The sequence below is a fragment of the Empidonax traillii genome, unplaced genomic scaffold (assembly GCF_003031625.1).
Source record: "Empidonax traillii isolate 1590-97213 ecotype Southwest subspecies unplaced genomic scaffold, ASM303162v1 scaffold393:size534744, whole genome shotgun sequence".
NCBI lineage: Eukaryota > Metazoa > Chordata > Aves > Passeriformes > Tyrannidae > Empidonax > Empidonax traillii.
In genome coordinates, this window is record NW_020955586.1 from 503,033 (window position 1) to 529,427 (window position 26,395).

The 26,395-nt window shown below is 37.7% G+C and overlaps 1 protein-coding gene across 1 annotated transcript in view; it reads right to left on the minus strand.

Moving 5' to 3' along the window:
* Positions 1-1,118: 1,118 nt before the first annotated feature.
* LOC114062267 (sodium channel protein type 5 subunit alpha-like) overlaps positions 1,119-26,395 on the minus strand; it is a gene marked incomplete at its 5' end in the record, with an annotated part of 30,225 nt that continues 4,948 nt past the window's right edge. The window contains 17 exons of the mRNA XM_027893524.1: positions 1,119-2,723; positions 4,007-4,271; positions 5,107-5,207; positions 6,158-6,299; positions 6,668-6,721; positions 7,649-7,903; positions 8,004-8,141; positions 9,323-9,496; positions 12,819-12,973; positions 13,625-13,739; positions 15,832-16,284; positions 17,031-17,384; positions 19,781-19,933; positions 20,055-20,284; positions 21,224-21,326; positions 24,187-24,378; positions 26,111-26,259. Coding sequence (XP_027749325.1) covers positions 1,624-2,723; positions 4,007-4,271; positions 5,107-5,207; positions 6,158-6,299; positions 6,668-6,721; positions 7,649-7,903; positions 8,004-8,141; positions 9,323-9,496; positions 12,819-12,973; positions 13,625-13,739; positions 15,832-16,284; positions 17,031-17,384; positions 19,781-19,933; positions 20,055-20,284; positions 21,224-21,326; positions 24,187-24,378; positions 26,111-26,259 — 4,133 coding nt within the window. The remainder of the gene's footprint in view (positions 2,724-4,006; positions 4,272-5,106; positions 5,208-6,157; positions 6,300-6,667; positions 6,722-7,648; positions 7,904-8,003; positions 8,142-9,322; positions 9,497-12,818; positions 12,974-13,624; positions 13,740-15,831; positions 16,285-17,030; positions 17,385-19,780; positions 19,934-20,054; positions 20,285-21,223; positions 21,327-24,186; positions 24,379-26,110; positions 26,260-26,395) is intronic.

Here is a 26,395-nt window from a genome sequence, read left to right on the forward strand (position 1 = left end):
CCCTCCAATGGGCAAGCTCCAGTATGTCCCTTGTTGTGAGGAACTCGACACTGGACAATTCTCCAGCTGCATTAATTTGCAACAGATGTGGAATTTGATTCTTAATCATTTATGACTACCACTTGATAGTAGACAATTGGAAAACTGTGATTAAATTAGTAAAACCTGAGAGAAATTGGGACACTATGTGCCAGCTGAAAGCAAAACTTAGACCTTTTTGTTGCCAGGTTGAGAGTGAAATGAAACTTATTTAGAATCAATTTAATACCTCTGTGCTGAAGTATGCAACTTTGACACATGTTTCACTGAAGATTGTCCACATTTTAAACTGCAGTAAATGCTGCCATCTAACGGTACCTGATCCCTGGGAAATGACAGTAAAAATTAAGTAATTACCTCATTGTTCCTGCTATTCTTGGCCTCAAGATGCTAAATATTTTCTGCTTCCCTGTAAAAAGTGAAACATTTTCACTTTTCTTGTGCTAATAGGTAGCTTCTTTTGGAAAATTGTATTAATGTGGTTCTACCCCTCTAAGAACAGATTATTTCTTGCAACATATGAAAACTGAAGATACTCCTTACAAAATAGACAAAAATATGTTAAGCATCTGAACTCTTTATTGAAGAATCTAAACCAGTCATATTTTATTAGTGGTTCTGAATCCACTATGACGCTTCATCTGAATAAGCTAAAATGCAAAAAACATCAGTAAAATATTAATACTCATTACTCATACTTTCTTTTTGAGAATCAATCAAATAAATACTTCCTCTAACTTTTATTACATGTTGCCTCCTATTACTAAGATTACTAAGTAATGCTTTATATGACATTTGGTTGATTATAAAATTTTATGTACAATGATTCTCAAGATTTTCTGGAAGAAAAACTTTATGTGTAAAATCCTTTGATTTTGGTAACTATGAGTATGACAATTTTCATATGCTGAATGATACAAAGAACGAATTATATATGACTTTTACACTCAGGCAACTCAGAATGATCTGTTAAATCCATTTAGGTGCACATATAAAGACACCTCAAAAATTCTTAAGCATAAACAAATCCACCCACAGGCGCTAGGAGGAGATGGTCTCAAATCATCAAAATTAGAGGCTGACTATACTCAACTGTTCTGAATGAGCTCTTTTACAGAAGTGCAGTAATTATTTATTTTTGACACAATAAAGCCTGGTTGGAAATATTGTTTATCTCTAAAGAGATATAAAATATTCTAGAGCCTTGTGTGTTTATAAATCTGTGCTTACAACTGACCTTTTACAGATTTTCTCCGTAAACACATGAACTAGGACAAAACTGGCAGTTGAGAAAATGAACCCACCTACTCTAGTAGCTGAGAAAAAAGTTATATGGTTTGATTTTCCTCCAACATTTATGACATAGTTGCTCAGATCTTAATTGTTTTTGGGGAGAATCTGCAAATTTGAACAATCAGAATACTTGAAGGCTGCCATCATTATTCTAAATTTAGAGCATTATGCTCTGGGATTCACACATGGCCTCCATTGGAAAATAAGTGACTTTGGTTTACATGTCAAAAATGCTGCAGCCTGGGGAAACTTTATGTGTCCAGCTTATAATGGTCCAATAGCATCATAAAGTCAAGGGAGAGATGTGGAAGAAACAGACCGTGGTTTATGTATCTTCCTGCCACTACTTTCATTAAACATTGATACAATAAGCCTTTGCTTCTCCCGTGCTTCTTCTCCATAGACAGCACTGTTATGTCTGCGACGGCGAAAGAAAGATGTATTTTTGAAAGAACGCTGTAACAAATACCTCCTGAAGGCCCTTTGGATAATAACTGCTGATACCTCCTCTTGTTTTCTTTTAAGAGTGGAAGAAATTGGCTTCTGAAAAATTTTAGATGGATTGGCAATCACAAATTTTTCTTCCATGTGTAATTCAAGACTATCCAAATCTCCAAATTCTCCCAAGACCCTTTTAGTGAAAGCACGCAAGATATCCAAGTGGTGGATCTTATCTCCACTCACTAGAGGGAGGTCCATGGATATGAGCTGGATGTTATTAGGCTTTGGAATGCGCAAGGGTTCTGCCAGAGCATCTGCAAAGTCTGAAAGGGCAGAATAGTCAATAAACTCTGTTGCCAGAGGATCGAATTTTCCCCATGTTTCATAAAACATATCAAAGTCATCCTCACAAAGAGGATCTGTGCTTTCTTCAGTGGCAACATTGAAGTTCTCTAAAATGACAGCTATGTACATATTTACAACAATGAGAAATGATATAATGACATAGCTTACAAAATAGAAAATACCATATGCTGTGTTTGTGCAATTAATTTTATCCTTGTCTTTTAAACCTAAGTTGGGAGCACATGTACCAGATTCACTTAACAAAGGGGCCAGAAGAGTATCCCAGCCAGCTGATGTTGTAATTTGGAAGAGACAGAGAATGCTACCAGAAAAGGTTTGGAAGTTGAAAATGTCATCAATCCCGCTTTTCCAGGGAAGACAGGCAAAGTTTGCCATGCCCACAATGGCATAAATGAACATAATCAGGAAAAGCAAAAGGCCAATGTTGACCAGTGCAGGAAGAGACATCAGTAATGCAAACAGAAGGGTTCGAATTCCTCTCGCTCTTCGAACCAGTCTCAGGATTCGGCCAATTCGTGCCAAGCGAATGGTTCTCAAAAGTGTAGGAGAGAAGAATCTTTGGAAAACCTCAGAAACTCCAATACCTTTGAAATGAGAAAGAAAACAAAATTTTGTCATGTCATATTAGTCAAATTTATGTCTGCTTTGTTATATTCTGTGCTTTATGTATCAGAAGTAACACTGACCATATTACACCACTTTCCACCCAAACATCATCAATACTGCACCTGCTTACAAAAGAGCTTAGGAAAAGAAAGACAAATTGTAATACCATTCAATATTAAAGATATATCAAGATTATGCATTGTTTGGAAACTTCATCCTTCCAGATTTCTCTAATTCAGGGGTGGTGAAGTTACACGTTCATTGCTCAAGTACTTAAAAATCCTTTTAGCTCCGTTCAGCTCCTGTGCTGGAAGCTATGGGGATTGCCTTCTAGTTGTCATCTGCTGCTAAATGTGAGGTTTTGATTAATGCTTGGTACTTGAAGAAGATCAGAGAAGACCAAAATGAATGTAAAGGAAAACTGTCTACTAATAGAGTAATGGTACAGAGCAATGCAAATGATAACAAACAGAGGAGTTAAGGAGTCATCATTTTCCTGGGTTGCACAGGACAGCAAAGGGTTACTGTGCTCAGGCACGAAACAGAGAACCCAGAGCACTTTGTCTTTTCTGTCCTTTATTCTGTGCTATAACCTGAGCCTGAGGGGGAAGCACAGACCAAATAAACTGTACAAGGAATTTGAGCTATACATGGCCCTTTGCAGAGGAAATGATCAGCATCTAGTCTTATTTGCAAAGCCAGAAAACCCCGAGACAGTTTTAATGAGACTTTTCACAGTCACAGATAGTGTCCCAGATTGAGAATGGTGCTGAGTAACTACATTTTCCTGAGCTTTCTAAAACAGCAATCAGGATTTGTCTTCTTTAAAGGAAGTCCTGGTGAAATAAATAAATCTTTCTTATTTTTCAATCAAATGTATTTTTAACATGAATTTACTTTTACTATGAAAACAACAGTTATCATGATAGCATGTAAATTGAAAGCATAAAAACAATTAGACAACAATTTAAGAACAACAACTTAGTGAAGATGTTAGTGAATTAGGTTCCTATACTATTAATTACTCAATAAAACACATATTTAGAAAAATAAAGATTGAAAACTCTATTCACCTTTTAGCATTATGCAAAAATATAAAGGAAAACAAGGAAGGAACATAGAAGGAATCCCTTAGCATATACTTTGAAAAGTACAGTGGATCTGGAATGTGTTTGTCAAATATATCCAGGTGGTTACTTCATAAGGAAATTTGGCTCAATATTGGTATGACACATTACCTGATTTAGTGATTGGTACTTACTGACTATTGAAAGGACCACAACACTAAAATCAAATAAGTTCCAGCCGCTTTTGAAGTAGTGCTGTCTTAAGGCCAGTATTTTCATGACACATTCCGCAGTAAATATAGCCACAAAAAAATAATTAATTTTATTAAGAACTTTCTTGGTGTCATCCTGGTTATTTTCTGCCATCATAACAACCATGTTTAGGCAGATCAAAATCACAACGACGATGTCAAATGCTTTGTGCTCTACGATATCAAACAGCAATCCCAGGAATGCATTCTGTGCAGAGAACAAGAAATGCTTGATGTTACTTCTAGGACCCAGCCTGCATTCAAATAATGATCAGTAATTTGTACTTAGAACAAGAACTGAAGGCAACATAAACTTAAAAATAATCTACCTAAAGCAATTTTAGGTGATTTCTTTAGATCTTCAATGAAAACTCACAGTACCTGGCTAAGTATATTCAGGCATCAAGCAAGGATATGGGCACTTATATATATATATATATATATATATATATATATATATATATACATATATATATATATATATATATACTTCAGGAAAACATCCAGAGTACACTGTTATTGCTCTTTTAATAGAAATTCTCATTGAAGGATAAACAATTCAAATTAAAATGTCATAAGCAAGAAAAACTCTGAATAGTTATTGTGAAAATCCAGGCCTGGAAATAAATTTAAGAAAATAAAAGAAATAAAGCATAAGATTACTTAGAAGCAAATAACTGCCACGGAGCATGTCCTAGTCTCTATTCATTCTCACCTGCAATAATCCAGTCTAGTTGCAGAAGCAGGATCATGCAACTTGAGTAACCAAGGTCATGGTAAGAATATCAAACACTTAATATGAACCTTTATAAAAAGGTTGCACATTTGAAAAGGTGACAAATAGGCTATAAATTTCCCTAATTAACAGCCACAAAGTTGTGTTAGATGGAATTAAAGAAGAGAGACAAAAGTGTAAATACTACATGGAATGAGGAAGATGATGGGCTCTAATGCAAAGTTGATTTCCCTGTGCCTGGCTACTGAGTTCAGATATGGTCACCATCATTGTATCTTCTCTCATGTTCTACTTAAGATGGTCTCACCGATGGTCTTGGGATGGGTTTTTGAGGTTTCTTGGATCCAAGCTTTTTTAAGGCATTATAGTACTTTTTCTGTTCCTCAGTCAGAAATAGATCTTTTCCACCTAAGTAAAGGGAAAGAATATTGTTGTTCAGCTGAAGTTTAAGCGGTTCCCTAAATAAATACCAGTAAATTTCTGTAAAAAAGAGGAAGTTATAGCTGTCCTGAGTGGGACCTAAGAGAGCACAGAGACAAACTGTGTCTTCACCATTTCTCCTTTTCCCCTTGATCTTTGAAATGATGTACTGGAAGGAGCTGATCTGGGTTTGCTCATGAAAGTCTAGTCTAGGCAGTGTTGCCAAGTCAGTTCCCTCAAGTGAGAGAGCCTTTCTGAAGTTTTACAAATCTATTTCATAGTTTAAAAATTACATAAGATGCATCAAGGAGTGAAATACTTTCTAGTTTTGGGGAAGGTAGAAAGAGAAATGTGTTGCTGGACTAGCAGGTAAATGAAGGATGATGGGACCATTGCCAGGGGGTTCCTGGCAATGAATTTCTTATTCCCATCTACACCCTCTGTATTAGTTATCCCCATCTACACCCCCTGCAGTACTTAGCAATCCCTTTGAACCCAGGATTCAGAAGCCACTCATCAGTCATAAAAGCACTGAGTGATCAGCACTTTGTACAACAAACACATAACAACGTTCACTGGGGCATCTGCAATTTCAGTCACTCTGGCAAGACTTCTGAAAATTCCATTTGACTTCTCTGTGTGGAATCGGAAGGAAAATTCCCAAGAAACAGCAAAGAAATGAAAGAGGAAAACTGAAAAAGAAAAAAAAATGCCAATCACAGAATATACTAAGAAAAAAGTGCTATATCCACTTCCAGTAAATGTTCAGGCTCATAAACTACTTCACGACTGTTGTTTCTATCTGGTTGAATTATCGTAACTGGGACTGTGTTAGAAAAGGAAATTCTTAGAATGAAGTGTGACCGTTGTTCCTTAATCACCATTGATCACTTAATCAGATTGGGATTCCAGGAGGCTCTGAGTTAGCTCCACAGTACTTATCTTTTTCCTTTGTTGGTTAAAATTGCTGATAACCACTCCAATAAAAAGGTTCAACATGAAGAAAGATCCAAAAATAATGAAAACCACAAAGTATGTGTACATGTACAAGCTTGCTTCAAACTCTGGTTGTTCATTGATCTGTTAAAAAAAAAGTCAAACAAAAAGAAATGAGATAGTCACAGCTTTACCATTTCCAGGTTATAATAACAAATTTTTTTTTAATTTTTTATATATATATATATATATATATATATTTTTTTTTTTTTTTGTCATGAAGGATTATTTCTACGCATTAAAAAAGCAGGCTTTTGTGTGGTGTCACTCTACTTTGATCAGTTTCTTTTGTCTAAGTTACAGATTTTTGGTACTCCAAGGATTATTGTTTCACTGTGTAGTCTGATGCATTCGACCACTTGATATTGCAAATAAAGATGAAGAAATAATTATATGGATGGAAAAGGGAAGAAGAAAAGGGAAAAGAACTAAACCTCATTGTAATGACATACCTCACGTGAATCCACTGCAGCATACATAATATCCATCCAACCTTTAAAAGTTGCCTGAAAAGGATGCATTATTAAGATTTTATAGATAAGAAAAAAAATTAGGTATAGCTTATATAAATGTGTTAATAGTTGTGGAACATGAGCAGTTTGCTATAAAAAAATGTGTATAATTTCTAAAGATATGCTGGGAATTATCACTAGAGTTTAGTAAAGAGAAAAAAAGAACTTTCTGAAAACTAAACAAACACACAAAAATATTTCCTGAAAACAAAAACCCCACATTGTTCCTGTGAAAAGCGTCTTATTGTTAATTCTTGTTAAATTAAATTTTTTTTATGAAAAAAAAAGTAAAATTTTTAGCTTGCAAAAAAATTTTCAACTTGCAAATATATTGTAAATGGATAAAAACAATTTCTAAGAAAACAAGAGAACATATCCTTCCCGCAATTTTTAGCAATTCTGAAGAATCATAGAATACTTTGGAGGATCCAGGACATAGAACTTCATCAAAAAAAGATACAGGGATAACAGCCAATTTAAAACATGCCTTTCTCTCCTTTGTTGGGGGTGTTAGGGAGCTCAGTAAATTAGTATGCCTATTCTTCATGGCTTCTACAGGAAAAGAAAATATAAACAAACTGTGCCCTGATTTTCTTTCTCATCCACTCTGAACTAGACAAAATAAGAATAGTTTTAATTCAGTAACCTGCAGACTATTTCAGGCTTAGAGCGCTAATCAAAATGAAAACAAAACTGAAAAGCCATGAAACAGAGTTCTTGATTTTAACACAAGGTTGCACATGCTCAAGTGTTCTTTAGGAGGAACTGAGCAGGTCACTGATAAGGAAAATACATATGGAAGTTAAAAAAAAATCCCCAATTTCAGTGGGATAAACAGAGGCATAGTGGTGTCCCATGGCTGGGCTGCTCAACCCATTTCCTTGAAGAAACCAAAACTGGGAATGTTTTCATAGAACTTACCACTTGGAGGAGAGCCAAGTATCCCATCCCAACATTATCAAAGTTTACAGGATAATTTGTCCAATTTCCACCATAGGAATAACAATCAGTTTTGTTATTAATGAGACTGATATTTCCTTCCTGGAGTATGCATTTTGAAAATCTTTTCCCAAGCCATTTTACTCCTAGAATGTTAAATAGGAGCCAAAAGACAACGCAGACGAGCAAAACGTTGAAGATTGAGGGGATAGCTCCGAGGAGTGCATTGACAACAACCTGAAGGAAATGAATGAAAATAATAATGCATTTTATGTTGTCATTTTCTTAAAAATCTTCAGCCATTACAAAATATTCACACTGACCCCAATATCTTTACCTTTATCCCTTCAAATCTTGACAAAGCTCGTAGAGGCCTCAATGCTTTAAGAGTCCTGAGAGATTTCAGGCCACTCCCAGAGGAACAACGTGCCTTGTCTTCAGTTTCAGGATTTAGTCCCCAGGAAGCAAATGACAGCTGTGCTCACAAAATTGGAACTGGGATTATTAAATGGTAAACAAAATTTCCCTTGTCTGTGTTAGCAAACAATCATTACCTGAATGGTACAATATCTTTGACCATCAAGTCAAATACACATTAAATTCAAAGTTATTGCAATTTTACTTTATTATTTTCTAATATATGGAAGAAAAAAAAAGGATTTCTTCACTTTAGTTCGAAATGGGCGGTGGGGGTTGCTTGGGTTTGTTTTTTTTAATGGTTTATATATTTTCATGGCTTTCCTCTGTTTTGGAGAGCACTGCTATTAAGATTAGAAAGCTGTAATTGTGAAAGTCATGCTACGTATTATTTATAAATAGCTATAATATTAGATTTTTCTGTTGAAATTTCCTACTACTTCACAACTTTCAACGCTGAGGCCATCAAACAACTACTCTGATGTTACCATCAGTCATCTATTTACATGTCCTTTTTTTAAAATACTTCAGAACCTTCCCAGTGTGATGTTGACGAGCATAGATGTCTCATTTTTATATGGCAAGATTGTAATAATTAATATTGTCTGAATTCATAATAAATATGTAGGAATTGAATACTGCACTTATCTCCCTATTGGTGTTTTCAGCATGTCTCTGTATAGATACACAAAGGAATGCTGGGATTTCTCTTTTGCAAAGCAAAAGGTACTTTTCTACGTCTTTAACGCTCTGGGAAATGATTTTTCCTACAATACTTTTACTATCTAAGTTTCTTCTCCTTCAAGGGAGCAACTCTACCTTTTTTTCTGTTTCTAAATGCCCAAATCACAGAATCATAGAATGGTTTGGGTTGGAAGGGATCTTTAAGATCATCTAGTCCAGCACTGCCAGTAGCTTCACACTTTTCTATCGTTTTAAGTAATTTATTTTAGTTTTATTTCTGATCACTAATTTAACTCCTTCTTTCCCCTTGAATAGGTTTTTAGAGCCCTCTTGGTCCTCAATGACGGTGATGCCTAATAAAATTTTCTGAAGCAACTTCTAGCTATTGCTGAAAATTTCAATTTAAATTTGTCCTAAGGTCTCTTTGGATTCCAGGTTTTTCAGCTTTTGGAAACTATCACACTTGTAGTTATTCATAATCAGAAGTTACATGTAGTTATCCAGATAGAAAATGTCAAAAATCAAAATGTATGATCAGCTGAATATAATACTTACACATACAATGACAAAGTCAAGCAAACACCAGCAATTTGTGAAGTAACTGTGCAATCCATAAGCTACCCATTTCAGAAGCATCTCCATCAAAAAGATGTAGGTAAATATTTTATCAGCATAATCTAGGATCATTTTCACTGTTTTTCTATTCTTCAGGTGAATATCTTCAAATGCCTGGAATTTCAGAATTCAGTTTTAAAACAGGTCAGTAATTGTACGGAAAATTATTTTTAAATTGCACAAGAATACACAGTTTGTCTTATTACAGTTTGTCTCATTACAAGCATTTCATATTACATTGTGAGCAACCACCACTTAGTTTTATACTTAGAAGTAAAAAATTAAATTGTAAAATGAGTTCAATCTCCTTTTCAGGTTGTTGAAAAATCACATACTTTCAGGTTTTTATGCTTGACATTGCAAAACATGTCTGAGGACAGGCAATTGTGGTTACCACAGTCTGGCTTCCCAAGGTAGTTGATAATTTTGAAGGTGTTGGTCTAAATTCTTCACAGTAAAGCCTGACTTAAACACATTAACCAATGTCTTTTAGACTCTGACCCTCCATCTTTAGTCAGCCTGCAGAGTTGTAATACCCACATGAAAAAAATATGACAAACTCCTTATCTGGAACTGTTTATTCCTGGAGTTACAGGTCTTTTCACCTAAACCTTGACCTTGAGGTTTTAGGAAAATGTTTTATTGATTCCTGCTGTTCACATCAGTGTTTGCTTGTGTTTAATGCATTTGTTGCCTTGGTAATTAATTTTAAGTGTTTGATAGTGCCGATTCACTCCCAGTTCCTTTTACACCTTGCATTATTTCCTCACCAAGCCTCTGGAAATGTATTTATTCCTCCTTTCAAGCACTTCTCCCCTACCTTATCGCCCCATCTCCACTTCATTTAGGTATTACAGCAGACCTGATTTGCCTCCCTGCAGTTAAGACATGCCTAAAAACCCAGTCTAACTGGCCATGGGAAAGGTGGAGCAGGAGCACAGACCACTGAAAAAACATGGAGCAGAGATGCTCCAATGTGCAACCCAATAAAACTTACGCACTCCTGTTCTGCAGTGTTAGAAAACAGGGATACTTTTTCTAGAGCTCAGGGGTCTTCCAGCTGTGCCACAATTAGGAGAAATGCTTACTGAGCAGAGCTGTCTCTGTGTCCATGGGACTGTTCATTTGAGTGTGGGTAAATGAGAACTTCTGACATTCGTGCACATAAAACGATTTACCATTTCTGACCTTTTTTTCCTGAGAAAATTTGATAATGTGTCCTTTTATTCCCTGCTAAACCTTGGTTGCCTTCAGCTCCATCTACCAGTCAAACCACCTGTTCATTAGCAGCGATGTTTTTTCAAACTTCCAACTACTTTTTTTCCTACCTTTTTAAAGTTTCTAGCTACTCTTAATTGCTGCTACTTAGGTCAGAAACTACTTGAGTTCCTGACTACTCTTCGTTTCTCTGAGCACTGAGCACTCACCATGGACTTTTCTGTGCATTCTTTCTGTGATCACCCTCTGATTTACTTTCCTTTCAAGGCATGGACACTGTGGTGTCCCTTTGTTCTAACTGGTTCAGAAAATTCCCTATCAGTATACAGCTTTATAAACAAACAAACAAAAAAAACAACCAAACAAAATTGGACAAGTACCTTTTTGCAAGAAGACAACAGGATCTTAGAAATCTGAAAGTTCTCACTGCTAAACATCTTTGATGACAAGAAAATGTTATTGTTTTATTATTTTGCACCTGGGTACCAATTAGCCTTGTGCTCAACTTAGAACCTAAAGTACATTAAAGAATAACTCATTTTCCTTCCTTACTGTCTCAGTTTTATGAGACACAAGTGTTTTGCTGAGGGTGAGTTATGAGGAAGACCCAAACTCCTCCCTCTAAGCACTTAAATCCTAAATTAGGAGGCTCCAATTGAGAAAGGGTGGAAAAAGGAAAAATAACAGCCCTTTATTAAAAGATATATGTGTATTGGCAGTACAACGAAAGGACACAAATAAAACAACCTAACCATAATCCTATACCCAAAAATAATCCCCTTCAAAACAAAGAAACAAAAAAAGGTAAACATTTCAGTTGTGCCCTTTGGTGCAATTCTAACCGCAGTCAGTAGGGGGTGCTGTTGGATCACAGGTGGTCAACCCATGGGGGTCCCCCAGGGTGTCCTGGAGAAGGCGAAAATGGAGGTTTTCCCTCTCCCTCACCTGGAGAGGGGAAAAAAAGAGAAAAAAGGGTTCTTCCCAACAGGAATTGTCTAAGGCTGGACCGTGTGGCTTCCCCTCTGCTTTGACGTGCACAAGAACTGCTGTTAAAAAAACACCAGAATGGAGGAGGGAAAGAAGGTGACCTCCTTCCCGAATAGTTCCTCTCCATGAAAATCCAAGCAGGTCCTGGGCTGGGGCAGATAACACGTCGCAGGCGAACCAGGGCCAGGAGAAAAAAAACCACCTGCCAGGCATCCAGGCTGAGAACAAAGCAACCTCGGAGCTCCTGCCACGCAGACCTTCTCCCAGCTCAGGTAACAACCAAGTGAGTGCCGTTTCCCAGGAGAAAAAAAAAAAAAGTAAAAAAAAAACTCCTAACCCCTCTTCACAGACTCTTAGGGCCATCAATCTAGAATGTGGACCTACAGGTCAACTCTTTTGTGTTGATCAATCACCCAAGGCAGAACCAACCTACCCATTCAACATCCCTCTTTCACAGTGGGCAGAGAGAAGGGAAAATTCCTTCTTAGTTTTCCAGAACAAGCAAAACCATGACACTTAGTTGAGCTTGGTTCCACATGAATAGAGAGGAGCCCTCATAGAAATCTCAGTGATTTCCTTTGGGCACTTTGCCACAGGAATTTTAAAGCAGACAGTTCAAATCTATAGTTCAGTAAACAACCTGAACTTAGTGTACACAGAACAGATTTTATTTGGAAAATTCTGACATTTTCCACGTAGATCCCTTTCAGACTAACTGGTTATGTTCTTTCTGCACTATAAAACCTTTTATGTAACAAATTACTTTTAGTAGACAGTGAATATGTTTTCAAATCATAAAAGTTCCCTTATTCCTGAGTAGAAATGGATCTGATCAGGGTAGCAATGAAACGTTACCTCCCCTTTCAGTTTACAGCCAACTTCACTTTAAGATTCTGATCAAAATGTTTTTAAAATGTTTTAAACATTTAGAAGTGCTATTATTTTATTTAAAAGTGTTAAGTAATTTTGGACTCTATTTTAGCCTTGTAATTAAGACTTAAATGTATGAAGAACTATATTCCTTGAAAAGCTACAATTCCATATATTTAAATCCATATACCTAAATATCCTATCCAAGTGCAGGAAAGCCTTATCACCATTAAGGGATACATGTATTACACTCTTATTTCTCCCTGCAGGAAGGAAAGTCAGAGTAGAAGAAATCAATCCAATTTTTTTTTTTTTTCTGACAACAATCAATTCAAAGTTAGAGAAATTAAATGCAATTTACCAGTGCTGCACTGCTCAATACTATCACAAAAATCATAAAATATTCAAATCCGCTGTGATTAACAATTCTGTAGCAGGTTTTCCTGAAGTTCCACCAAGTTCTGCCTGGAAACTTAGTGATATCCACTACACAACATGGGAAACATTTACCACAATCTGAAAAGAGAAAGAACAGTCTATTGGTTCCATGGAAAATGCTGAGATATGAAATCAAGAAAGTATAAGACAGCTTAGAGAGAGCTTCTACAGACTAGAGAAAGAATGTGCTCTTTTACCTATGAGGTGGTGCTGCGGTTAAAATGATCTCAAACTAAAGAAAAGACAAAATTTGTATGCTAAAACATTCTCTTTTAATAGAGCAATTCACACATGGAAAAAACAAATAAGCTTTTTGCCCTTCTGCAGAAAGGTTTATGGGCACCAAAAAAAAAAAAAAAAAGCACCTCAACTTCTGTATATGTTTATTATCTGCATTTCTTCTTTTTGTTTTGAAAAGAGATATTATCTTACTAGAAGGTTAGTCAATTATTATTTTTACTGATTATTTCACTTTACTGCACTGCAGAGACATTACAACTACACTCCCTGTTCACTGCTTTCCACCAGAAACACTTCATGAATCTGTAAAGGCAGCAGGATTGAACCATGAGAGTCAATGGAGTCTGAGGAGATGTTCAGGTAATCAAAGGTAAATGTCAACACTGGGATGAGCAGAAAAACAGATTCTGCTAATTTGGACGTGTTTCAAGTGGAAATTTTTTTACACTGGTTCATTTGGCATTAGAGCAATACAGAAAAGATTCCTACTTTCTCCAAAACAGTCCTTCGGCAGGTGTGAGTTTTTAGTCTGGGAAACCATCTCCAGACCAACAGCTGGATCCACAGTGCGGGCTTCAGAAAAGCTACAAGCAGCACCACATTTCTAAATGGGAAAGAGAATTAATTTGCTTTTCATTAATAAGGTTAACAAACTTAAAATAAATGAAATTTATCATATCCCTGCCCCCCTCTCCAAAAGGATTCTGCAGTCTATAACCTTATTGTTGCTGAACTACCAAAATGAAATTACAAATAATAGGACAGAAAAAGCCAGTTCCTCTTTCTTTCCACAGTTTTAATTTAATGAGTTTTTTTATTTCTTCTAGTCATCTAAACAGGATATGCAGGGACAAAAAGACTTTCTTATGCTACAACTTGGGAGAGAAGTCTGACTTCTTCAGGCCAATCCAATTCTCTTTTCATTTTCAGAGATACAAACCATGTCTCAAAAGGCTTGAAGATGGGAAAGTGTGGCAGGATAGAAATGTATATATGGTCTACACAACTCAAAGAACTGTCATTACTGGTAGGTAACCTACACACTTGTAAAACTCTTCAGAAAATCCCAGCCTGTGCTGTTATTGATGAATGGGAGAAAAGCTGTGACAGTTTGAATCTCTAGCATGTTCCGCATGATGATAAAAGTTAGAACTACCTCTTTTTGCTCTTGCTTTTCATGTGTTGCTCTGAAAACATGTATTGTTTCTGGAGTCCCAGAAATCTGACTGAAGCTGCCTGAACTCTGCTGCTGTTCTCTATGTCTTAGTTTGTCTCCCTGCAGGAAATAATGTAAAACACTTGACTTTCCACGTTTTTTCTCCCTGGCAGTCATTCCTAAATTCAGAATTCTATAAGAGAATCTAAAACATCCACAAAAATTAGAATCACAGAATGGTTTGGGTTGGAAGGGACCTTAAAGATCAACTCATTCCAACCCCTCTGTCACAGGCAGAGAACCTTCCACTAGTATGTTTGTCTTTTTACAGATAATTAAATGATATCCTCAAAATGCTTATAATAGAATGGTTTCTTCCTCAATTTCAAATATTGTGGCCCTGTAGTTCTACTGGGGAAATGTATCATTCCCCATTTAGCCCACGGATGGATTTCTGCATCCAATTAACCTTTGCAGCTGGACCCCAACAGCCTCATGCTTCCAGTTACAGATAGAAGACGTAAGTGATCCCAATCAGTTCTCAGTCCTTTTGCCTCCACAAATTCCAAGAAAGACCAGAGTCCACTGCTGCAGTTTTTGTCATCAAATGCTTCTGGATAACATACTGGAAATGGCCACAGATGATTCTAAGGTGATCAGCAATTTTTGCTTCTTTGAGGATTTGTCCAAAGATATTCTGTTGACAGTGCTTCCTAATATGACCAAAACCACAGGAAATGGATCCCAGCAGTCCACTTAGACAATGACCACTGGAGACATTCCAAACCTACCTGTACGCACTCTGTAACCTGCTTTAGGTGACCCTGCTTTTGCAGGGGCAGTTGGACTGGATGATCTCCAGATGTCCCTTCCAACCCAAAAAGTTCTGTGAAAAGAGTTCCTATAGCTCTGGTGTCTTATTTGACAGTTCTGTGTGGATGTGACAGACACCTGAAATATCTCAAACAGCCCTAAATGCCTGTGTAAGATCATGATGGTATAAATGCCTGACTCACATGGAGAAAGACTTGAGCTTTATCCTACCTGAAGCAAGAAAATCCCAAGATATAAAGGGGAGTCCAAAGCATCATAGAGATGAAAAGGTAATTAAAAAAAAAAAAAAAAAAGAAATTAGTTCTTGAAGTGCAACTTTTCTTTGCTTTCTCTTTGGATTCCATGCAACTGTGAAGCAACATATAAGCAGCAGAAGAGCCCTGTGTTAGACACAATCCAAGTGTAAGAAAAGGGAGACAAAAAGAAGGAATGTTTGTCTTCTTCCAACTTAATTTATTTGTTTACAGCAATAGTTGGGAACAAAGCAGGAAAGCAGAATTATGGCTATCCATGAAAAGAATGGTGACAAAGTGGATATTCAAAACCCCTTTGGAAAATGAAGACTATTTGGTAGTCCTTGCAATAGAAGAACAAAGAAAGTAAAATGGCAGAAATTACAGAAGGGATACCATTTACTGTTGAGCCTTTGAGATGGCAATTACAGATGTAAGTTACAGTATTTGTTTTAAATATGAATAGTTCTTACCTGCTTTCTCTGTTCTATTTCTGTGAATACAATGTGCTCATCATCACTTTGGTCTCTGTAAATCTCTGTTGCTGCAATGGGAACACAGGTACTGTGACTGCTTAAAAGATCTTTATATTTCCTGATTATTGAGGAATTCTCTCCATTATGGTAACACTCTGTGTCAAAGCCATTGTTGTCTATATATTTTCTGACATCTGTCATGGCATAATTATTACCCTCTAGGTTTTTGCCAGAAATTTCTACCAAAGTCTGCTTTTTGTCTGTCTTTTTGAGGCTTCCTTTCAGTTTTCTGCCACGAGGATCCAGAATTCTGTCTTTCACAGACTTCAGGCCCTTGTAAATCCGTGCAAGGGCAATCTGACATTTAGTCCCTTCTCCAGGTTCCTCTTGTCCCCCTGAGGCGTCAGTATTGAAGGAACTCAGCAGCAAGGCAATGAACAAGTTGAGCACCTTAAAATAGTTAAAGTAAGTTAGAGGCACTACTGCTAACAGAAAAGACACTTCAGAAACCCTCAGTCTTGCTTGCATCAACCACTGCCATGAAATTATTTACTATTATACTGCAATATTGTCATAGTACAATGTGGCCCCTTCTGGAAGGAATGGCAGGAGAAAAAGGAAGGAATGAGGGTTTGGGTATATCAAATATATTTTCACCTGCTCTGATGTCCATAAGGTATGAGGAGATAGAAATGTTGAAAACCAGCAAAGACACATTTGAATAGCACCACTATCAAAAAGGTTCTGGTATTGAGCAACAAACCAAGCAGATGAAAAAGATTTTGTCTTCCAGTACATTTGCATTAGATCCACTATATGTCATAGAAACCAGAAAATCTGGGTAGGGCAAACTCTTGATAATACAAGGACAAGTTGATAAGCATTAAAAGCACTGAAAAGCTGGTTATTTGATTCTATCAACACGAAAGATGCTTACATCAGACACCACATTATCAGAAGCACTGCACTTCTATAGGTAGAGGGAATAATTTTGTATTGCTTCTACCTCTTGTGTGAGAAAGACAAGGGAAAAGCAAAAACAAAAAAAAAAGAAAAGAAGAAAAACTTGTTAAGTGACATCCAGGGAAGAGAATAGTGCGAATACTCTCAGAATTATAAAGTTTTCCTCTGAAAAAATCAGTTGCCAGTGTAACTGGGTGCATTCAGTAGGGATTGGGAATCAGCTTAAAACTCACCACCAGGTTTCCTATCACCAGGACTAGCAAGAAAATGGTAATACATTTCTGTTTTCCAGCCACTTCCATACATTCCCACATCATTTCAATCCATTCTCCACATAATATTCGGAATATAATCAGGATTGAATGATTGAAATCCTTCATATGCCAGCGTAAATTTTTACTGGTGCTTATTTTATGGAATTTTTTTTCATAATCACTGCCCAAAAACTGCATTCCTACTACAGCAAAAATAAATACAGTGATAGCCAAAACCAGAGTGAGGTTACTCAGAGCACCAAATGAGTTCAGAATTATTTTCATAAGAGTATTCAAGGCTGGCCAGGACTTTGCCAATTTGAAGATCCTGATCTGTAAATAAAACACAAGAGAAAAAAGGAAAGGTCAAACACAGCCCAGACAGCACAGCCCACATAAAACCCAGACCCTGCATTTATCATGCTGCTTTTACTGCAGCAGTTATTTTTCCCAAAAAGAAAGGCTTTTAATTGTTTTGATGTAAAAGTGCTGCGCTTAAGCTTCAACAGTTAATGTTATTTGGAGCAGAGAACTATCAAAGAAAGGTTTCAAATTGTTTGTGCCAAGTTAGATACGAGAATATGCTAGTCTGATAATATAATTAACAATAAAAAGAACAGGAATATAAATATTTTATGGATACATGGATGAAGGTTATGAAATGACTGAGTTTTGGACTAGATGGAATGTAAAAGACAAATATTTTTTTATACCTCTCACCAAACAGACTTAAAATAGGATCTGAAAAGCTAGATGGGACCTACCCTATGTACCCCCATGAGTAGGTGTGAGGACTCTGAAATACTGTGAAAAATTTTGAATTAAATAATCAACTTAACATTATAAATATGCATTAAAGACATAAGCACAAAAGTAATATTATACATATATGTCTCAGAATGATTCCTCTTTTTCCCTAGAATGGAGGAAAACACTGAAGAGCCCTCAAGGCCATGACTCAGTCATGAGAAAAGCTCTGTTATTTTACAAATCTCAGCCCAAAAGGAAAAGCTGTGAAGGAACCTTTGCTATCCTTAAGCTCAGGAAATACTCAGGTAATATCTGCTCCTGATTGTAGGTCTGAGGTGTAGTTGAGCAGTGCCACTGTACAAACCTAACAGGGAACCAGTGAACTCTCTGCTGAGTCAGATCTCCCTGGGAGCAGACTGTGCCAGAGGATTTGTAGTGTCCAATATACACAGTATAATAAACATATTGAAAGTATTCTTTAATATTAACATTCACTCGAATTAAATGTTCTTGTTTGCTTAATATTTACCAGCAAAGGGAACTGATTTGACAGATTCATCATTGTCATGGGTTTGCCCCCATCCCCCTCTGGGGCTGAAAATGGTTTTCTCCAGGTGGATTTCTGAAGAAAAAGCCAATCAAAAGTTTTAGTGACGCCTCTGCCAATTACATATTTAAGAAAACGGAAGAGAAGGTGGTTGCACAGATGAAAATTAGTAGCCATGTAGGAGAGGCAGCAGGCCCCAAATGGGCCAGGGCCCCTTCCTTCCCCAGCCCTGGGCAGGGGCCAGGTGTGGTACTGAAGCCCCCCTTCTCTCCTGTCACAGAGTAGGAAAAAAAAAAAATTAGAGAAAAACTGCCTGGACAAGAAATACTGCAGAAGGAATTCCAGACAGAGATAATGGGCCTCCAAGGTCAAAGCTGGCAGCTGGAGAGAAGAGAAAAAGCCATGAAGCAGGGGGGAACTCCTTTTCTCCCCCTTTCTCTCTCTCCCTTCAGCAGGGAAAAGCCTGAAAACTAAAATTCCTGCCACCTGTGGAAAACTGTTGGGGAGTGGAGATCCTCCTCTGCAGCTTATGAAATAGCCAGAAGACTGCATGAAGAAAATGTGACTCTGTGGGAAGCTGAGATAGAACAGAGTCCTGCTGGAGACCTGTAGCCCATGGAGAAAGAGAAACCTACACTGGAGCAGAACAGCACAGGTAGGCTTGGGATCCCAGTGAGGGATCCCTGCTGGTGCAGCTGAATTTGTGACCCTGAGGGTCAGCAGAGAATGGAAGAACTGTTGTACAAGGGATGAACCCACACCGGAGAGGTCCATCAAGGACTCTTCTCCCTTTGGAAGAGACTTCACAAGAAACAGGGGTGGACTCAAAAGCCATTATCCCCTGTGACTCTGTGGTGAAGATCCATGGTGGGCAAGTGTCCCCTTGCAGTCCATGGAAGACCTTACAGGGCCTGGGTAACCCTCAGCCTCCGGTCTTAGCCCAGGAGGGGGGTAGGTCCAGCCCTGATGCCGACATAGAAGAGAGAGAGAAAGAGTAACAGTTCCAGCTGCAACGAATCGGAATTGTCATCCTAGAGATAATAGAATAAGAACTTTCAAATGTTGCAAAATTATTTAAAAGACCTGGAGCTCCAGAAATGGAACAAAGACTGCTTCTCCTCCTGAACTGATACAAAGGGGGGAGGGGTATTTTTGTACATACATAGCGTTTTTGCCTAATTAGAATTGTTGTAGACATAATTCTTTAGTTTTTATCTTGCTAGTAATAAATCCTAATATTATCCTCCCCAATCAGATCTCTTTTGTCTGCATAAACCTTCTCTCAACTTATAGTAACTGTGTGGGAGGTGAGAGAAAATTGGCCCAGAGCAAACCCATGACAATCAGTAAAATAATGACAGGGTATTTCCCTGTAATCTTTTACAAATCCATAGCATACATATGCCTTTAAAAATAATAAAGAAATCATTACCAGCCTGAAAGGTGACAGATTGGTCCCAAAGCTCAGTAGGCCAATCAAAACAACCAAACTATCAAAAACATTCCACTTGTTCTGAAAATAGTAGTAGGGATCTAGAGCAATGATTTTTAAGATCATTTCTAGTGCAAAAATCAGGGTGAAGACCTGGAAGGACAAAAAAGAAATTCAGAAAAGGTCACTGAAGAAGTCTGTCTCCTTATGGGACTGTTCCAGTATAAATACAGGGTTATAACTCCATATTCACCCTAATGTAGACCTCACTTACCTCATCACTTATAGTAATCAGTTTTCTGGTTTCTGGTAACATGCCAGGGTGCTCCATAGCCATAAATAAGGTATTCAAGATAATGCAAAACGTGATAAAGAGATCAACAAATGGATCCAAAATCACCAACTTCACCTTCTCTTTGACTGCTCTCCAGAATGGACAACAATTCCAAATTAAGCACTTTTTAACAAAACGTTTCCACAATGCAGGACATCTCACTTTTGACCCTAGCAGAGAAAGAGGGAAAGTGACATATGAATAATCCTATGTGGAATATCATAGTGGGAAGAGAAAAACAATCAGTCAGAGAAAAGATTGAAAAGAAACATCAATCCCATGTGAGCAGAACGGCATCATCAAAAGAAAGTTGTTTCACTCCTACTACACAAACTAATCACAGGCTATTGCAGGTCAGAATCAACAAATCTCAACATGACAGAAACAGAGGATATTACCCACCTCTTCATCTGTTTGTTATTCTTTCCTGTGAGGCTGGTGAGGCCCTGGCACAGGTTGCCCAGAGAAGCTGTGGTTGCCCCTGGGAGGGTTCAAGGCCAGGTTGGATGGGACTCTGAGCAACCTGGTCCAGCGGAAGGTGTCCCTGCCCATGGCAGGGGGTAAGAAAGAGATGATCTTTAAGGTCCTTTGCAACACAAACCCTTCCATGATTCTATGATTACACTATTAAAGGATGATAAAGGATCTGCATCAAGGAGAGAAATCACTGTTTCAGGGAAAATGACAACTTGTTTCCTGTGAGTTGAATCTGCACAGCCACAGGTGTCCACAGCTGAGGACAGGGTTATAAGTGAGGTTGGAAGAGAGCTCAGCAGATCTGTAGTGCAATCCCCTTCTCAAAGCAGGGTCAGACATCATCAGATCAGAGACTGCACCACCTGTTCCTCTGAAAATGGGCAAAATTTCTGCTTACACACACTTTGAAATTCTCTTCTTTCAATCAAGTTGGTCAGGCATGATTTGCCCTTGGTTATTGCGGGTTACAGACACAATTACATGAGATATGAGAATATTTATGTTACTGAAATTTACATTTGGTGCATAATTTCCCCTCGTGGCTTTTAGAATAATGCTGAGTGTTTGAGACAGTTTGATCTCTCAGATCACATTACACAATCTCACAGGAAAAACAGGAAAGAATGACGTACCCGAATTATCTGTAAGAATAGTGGCTGCACTCATTAACCTGTGTCTTCGCAAAGGATCATTAATAGAGTCCACTGACACATCATAGGACAGCAGGATCTGCCTCTTTGGTTAGAAAGACAACAGAAGAGAATATACCAAGGGAATAGAAAAAACAGGCAATACAAAAATTATGTCCAGCATGAGATAAATACATCTTTTTAAATACACATTGAAGTGAAGCTTTACTTTGGTGACAATATATAAAACAAAAAAATACAACACTATCAGGTATTTGCTTTTAAAGGCAAAGGGCGTTTCATCAAAACCAGTAAATTTCTTCATGAACTTGTTTCCTTTTGAAAATATTTATTAAAAATAATAATGTCATAATAGAAGCATAGAAATATTAATAGGGCAAGGGAAAAGAATCCTTCCATCTTTCCAGTGACTGATGAGAAGAACCGACAAAAACAACACTGGCCATCAGTTTAAATAAACTATTGCCTATTTAATGATGATAATTAATGAATTAATAAATAATAAATATTTATTAATATGAAAAATAGTCAAGTAGTTAATAAAAAATTTTTTTTTCCATCATTACCAGGCCTATCTAGATCTCTACTAATATTGAACTGCCCAAAACTAGGAATGACACTACTTTTGTTTTCTTTAGAAGCCACAGAATGCTCAGCTCGGTGTTCCTGATGTGAGCTCAAGGATGACAGGTCAACAATTGTATCGTATGGGATACACTGAATTATTATCAAATATTCAGATCATGACACATTAACACACACACTTTCTCAAGATAAAGTAGACAGTCATAAAACATGGTCTGCAAAGAATATGTGAGACTCTGAGACAGAGGAAATCATGAAGAATTTCACAGAAAGTTGGAAGGGTATAAAAGTAAGGATATATCATACCATTACTTCAAACTTTGTTGATATTATTATTTTTGTTAGCATATTCTAGAAAGCTGTTAATCAGGGAATGAAACTGATGTTCTTGGCCTCAGGGGTTTAATAATCATTATTTCTCTTTATCATTCTGATATTTTAATGAAAAAATAACCAAAACTTAGCTGATAGAACTGTCATAGAATGGACATATCAAAATAATTTGTAATACAGTGTTTAAATGTTCATTTCTCTCTCTATATTTTTTCTGAGTCTAAAAGGTTCTTTTAGACTCTTCTAGTCACATCCCAGTTCCCAGTGCTTTCTGTAATGGTTGGTGTCTCGTAAGACAGAAACACATAAAAATTTGTGTGCCAGCCTGAATAAAGTCTTCAGGTTTCTTGTTGAAATTCACAGCTGTTCAGAAGCATTCAGAGTTAGTGCTTTTAGAAAGGACAAGGGTGTTCACCAACAACTGACCTGGTTATTGCTGCTCATCTGTCTTTAGCTGAGGGAAACAACTGGGGACAAGAAACTGGGATTTAAAATAGGAATGTGCACCACAGGAATAGTCTATTCAAGTTTTTATAAACTGATTAAGTCCTTGTCATGGTTTAGCTAGCTGTTGTAAACCAGGCAAAGAAATTTTTCCCTTCCCCCTGGCCCTGTGTGCAGAGCCAGAAGGAGCTATCAGGTGAACAAAAGGACTGGTTCCTTCACTAATTGCCCAGAACTTAGTCTCCTAGGAAATGGGGGAGATGAAAGGCTATTGTTTACTTTTTTCTCTTGGGCAACAGGGGAGGAGGAGTTTGGTGGGCTGTGGCTGGAACGCTTGGTCAGTGTAGAGGCTGGTGTGTGTGGCTTCAGGACCTGTTTTGCTAGTTGTGGATCCTGCTTGGAGTTTTCATCAGAGATGAGCTGTTTCCCTGGAGGGCTTCTTTTAATTTTTTTAACTTTCGCCATTCCCACTGGTTTTTTTGTTTTTTGTTTCCCCCCCCCCCCCCCCCGCTGGGGGTCTTTGTGCACATCAGTGGAAAAGAGAGGACTGTGCAGAGCAGTTTCAACCAGCCAGAGTGAGTGAAGGATTGTTTGTTTTTGCTGGTGGTGTTGTTTTCCTCCCCCCTCTCCCTCTCCCCTTTCCCCGCGTGTGGGAAAGGAAAGGTCAGGTTTTTTTTGGTTGGCATGTCCTGGTGGCGGGCACAAGACATTACAGGTCTCTTCATCTCCAGTGATCCAACAGCGCCACCTGCTGACTATGGTTGGAATTGCACCAAAGGGCACGAAATGGAACTGTTTGCTTTTCCCTTTGCCTGTTTATCAGTTTGCTTTGAAGGGGATTATTTGTGGGTATATGAGAATTGTTTGGTTGTTTTACTTGTTTTTTTCCATGTTTCTGTTAATACACACATACCTTTTAATAAAGGGCTGTTATTTTTCCTTTTCCATAATTTGTTTTTTCCTTCAATCGGAGCCTTTTAATTTTGAATTTTTAATTGCTTAGAGGGAGGAGTTTGGTCTTTTCTCATAACTCATTCTCAACAAAAGACCTGTGTCTCATTTAAACTGGGACAGTCCTACCAAAATGTTTCTGCCTGATATGTTTTTTTCTCTTTGACTTAACATCTTTAGCCTCTTTTGTGATTATTTGATTGCTTCATAATTTGAAGGGTCCGCAGTTGCAGGTGAGCCACAAGTAATTGCCACGTTTGTTGTAGATTGTATATATTTGAGTAATAAAGGAACTCTACATCAGAACAACTCACCCTGCTTGGTTTATGCTCTAGGTTTTCCTTTCAAATTTTTTTAGTTTTTTTTACGTGAAATTATTTCAGTATGAATGTACTACTGACAGCCGCTTCCAACTTCCCTTTCAAGTCCAAATAGTGCTGTCTCCCTCAGGTTCCAAAATACAGTTTTCAGATTTCTTTAAAAAACAAGACATTCCAATGAATACAAGGAGGAGAAAAAAAAAAAATAAAACAAAAGGGAGGAAAATTGCAAAGAGGGAAAGCTTTTCTGCTCACTGAATTGTCATATCACACCTAAGTCTAATGAATATATTTTCTATTTCAAATACTTACAAGCTTTTTGTGGCAGTGACCAGGCTGTGAATGAAATATTTCCTCCTCTTTCTTCTGATCAACAAAAATTAGGTTTTGTCTTAAAATAGGTGTTTCCTTATTACTCTCTCTTCCTTTTGAATTCTTCAAGTCAGCAACTGGCATTTCAGATCCAACCTGCAAGGCCTTACTGCTTTCTCCTGCAGCCAGCTCCTGGAAAAAAAAAAGGCCAAAAATCTGTCTATTAACACAAGGTAAATGCCAACACATGGATTAGGATTTAGTTTTTACTCATGAGTTTTTATTCATTAAATTATTATGCTGTCTGAATGCTTTACACTAACAATTCCTAGCTTTCCAATATCAAACTGCTATAAAAAGATAGGAGTACAAAATTCTATTCACAAACAGAAAGACAAAACAGGGTTGCTTGTCAGTGCCTGTAATTAAAGTTTGCCCTTGTCACCTGAGATGCTTTGTCTCTGAATTACAGAATATTATGGTGTATCCTTTTCCTTCCCTTTTCCTGCTTTGAAAAGGTCCTTGAGTCCAAAGACAACACAATACTAAGGGCTCAATCTAAATCTTTTTCTTGAATACTAATCCTGTCAAAAGGAAAACAGAAGGAAGAAGAGCCTAAGTAAATCTTGGCAAGCTGGAATGTCAGGCAGGGAAACATCACAGACCTGCCAACAGCTGTGGAGGAGGAACTTGGTAAAATGGTGAACACCTTAATGATGAAATTGGATAGTTGCTAGAGAATATTTGTATGCCCCCTTACAGATCTGACTTTTCTGACTGTAAGCAGTAAATCAGAGGTATCTCTTATAAAAAGTTACAAGATACAATAGGTCTTACCAATAATTTTCAACCCATCTTGTTGCCCTAGCTTAGAGCTTCACTTCTGGTGGATGAGAAGCTCGAGATGAGCCAGCAGCGTGTGCCTGCAGCCCAGAAATAACTGTGTCCTGGGCTGCATCACGAGAAGCATGGGCAGCAGGTCAAGGGAGGTGATTCCCTCTCTGCTCCCCTCTCATGAGACCCCACCTGCAGTGCTGTGTCCAGATCTGGGCCCCCCCAACAGCAGCAGGGTATGGACCTGCCCAAGAGTACGAAGATGCTCTGAGGGCTGGAGCACCTCTGCTCTGGAGACAGGCTGAGAGAGTTGGGGTCATTCAGCCTGGAGAAGAGAAAGCTCCAGGGAGACCTTAGAGCCCCTTCCCGTCCATAAAGGGGCTCCAAGAGAGCTGGAGAGGGACTTCTTACAAGAGTGTGTAGTGACCTGACAAGGGCGAATGGTTTTAAAGGGAAAAAAGAGAGATTTAGATTAGATGTTATGAATAAATTCTTTCCTGGGAGGGTGGTGAGGCACTGGCATAGGTTGCCCTGAAAAGCTTTGGATACCCCATCCCTGGAAGTGTTCACGGCCAGGTTAGATGGGCTTTGGTGGCTCTTGGAAGGTTTTTTAATCAGGCCTGAAATCTATCAGCACTGAAACTTCCAACTTCCGGGAACCGCAAAAATGAAAATTTTTCTCATGGATGTAAATGTATCCACTCCTATTTCCTTCATGAGACTGCACAGTAATAGCAAGAAGGAATACCCAGAGAAAGGAATTTCTGTCCACAGCAATAGTGGGAGTGTACAAGAACGGGGAAAACCATGGAGTGCAGCACCTGTGCAATACCATAAAAACTACAAACTTGCCAACAAGCCATTCCTATACAGTGTCAGGTCTGCAAATCCTAAAACTTAATGATGGTTTTTTGTATCACAGAGATGTTTTTGTATATACATACACTCATGCATTTATACAGACACAAAGAGAACTGAAATGTGAGAAGGTATTGTAAGAAGCACATATTTAATTCAAAACATTATTTCCCTAATTCACATACAAAAGAAAACAAAAAGAACCACATATGATATGTAATAATTTACAAACCTGTTCTTTCTCTATAATTTGTTGGGCATCCTGAAGTAGTTTTCTCTTGGCCTCTGTTTCAGCAAGACTAGCTCTGTTTTGCTCTTCATATGCCATTGTTACCACAGCCAAGATCAGATTGAAGAGATAAACTGAGCAGAAAAAGATGACTGCCATGAAAAAAAAAATGCAGTTCACTCCAGATGTACGGATAACCTGTGAGGAAAAGGTAAATGTTGTGATATATTCTTAACAAACTAAGTTAATTTTTTTTTTAATGGTAGTAGAAGAGATGGCTCAAAATTA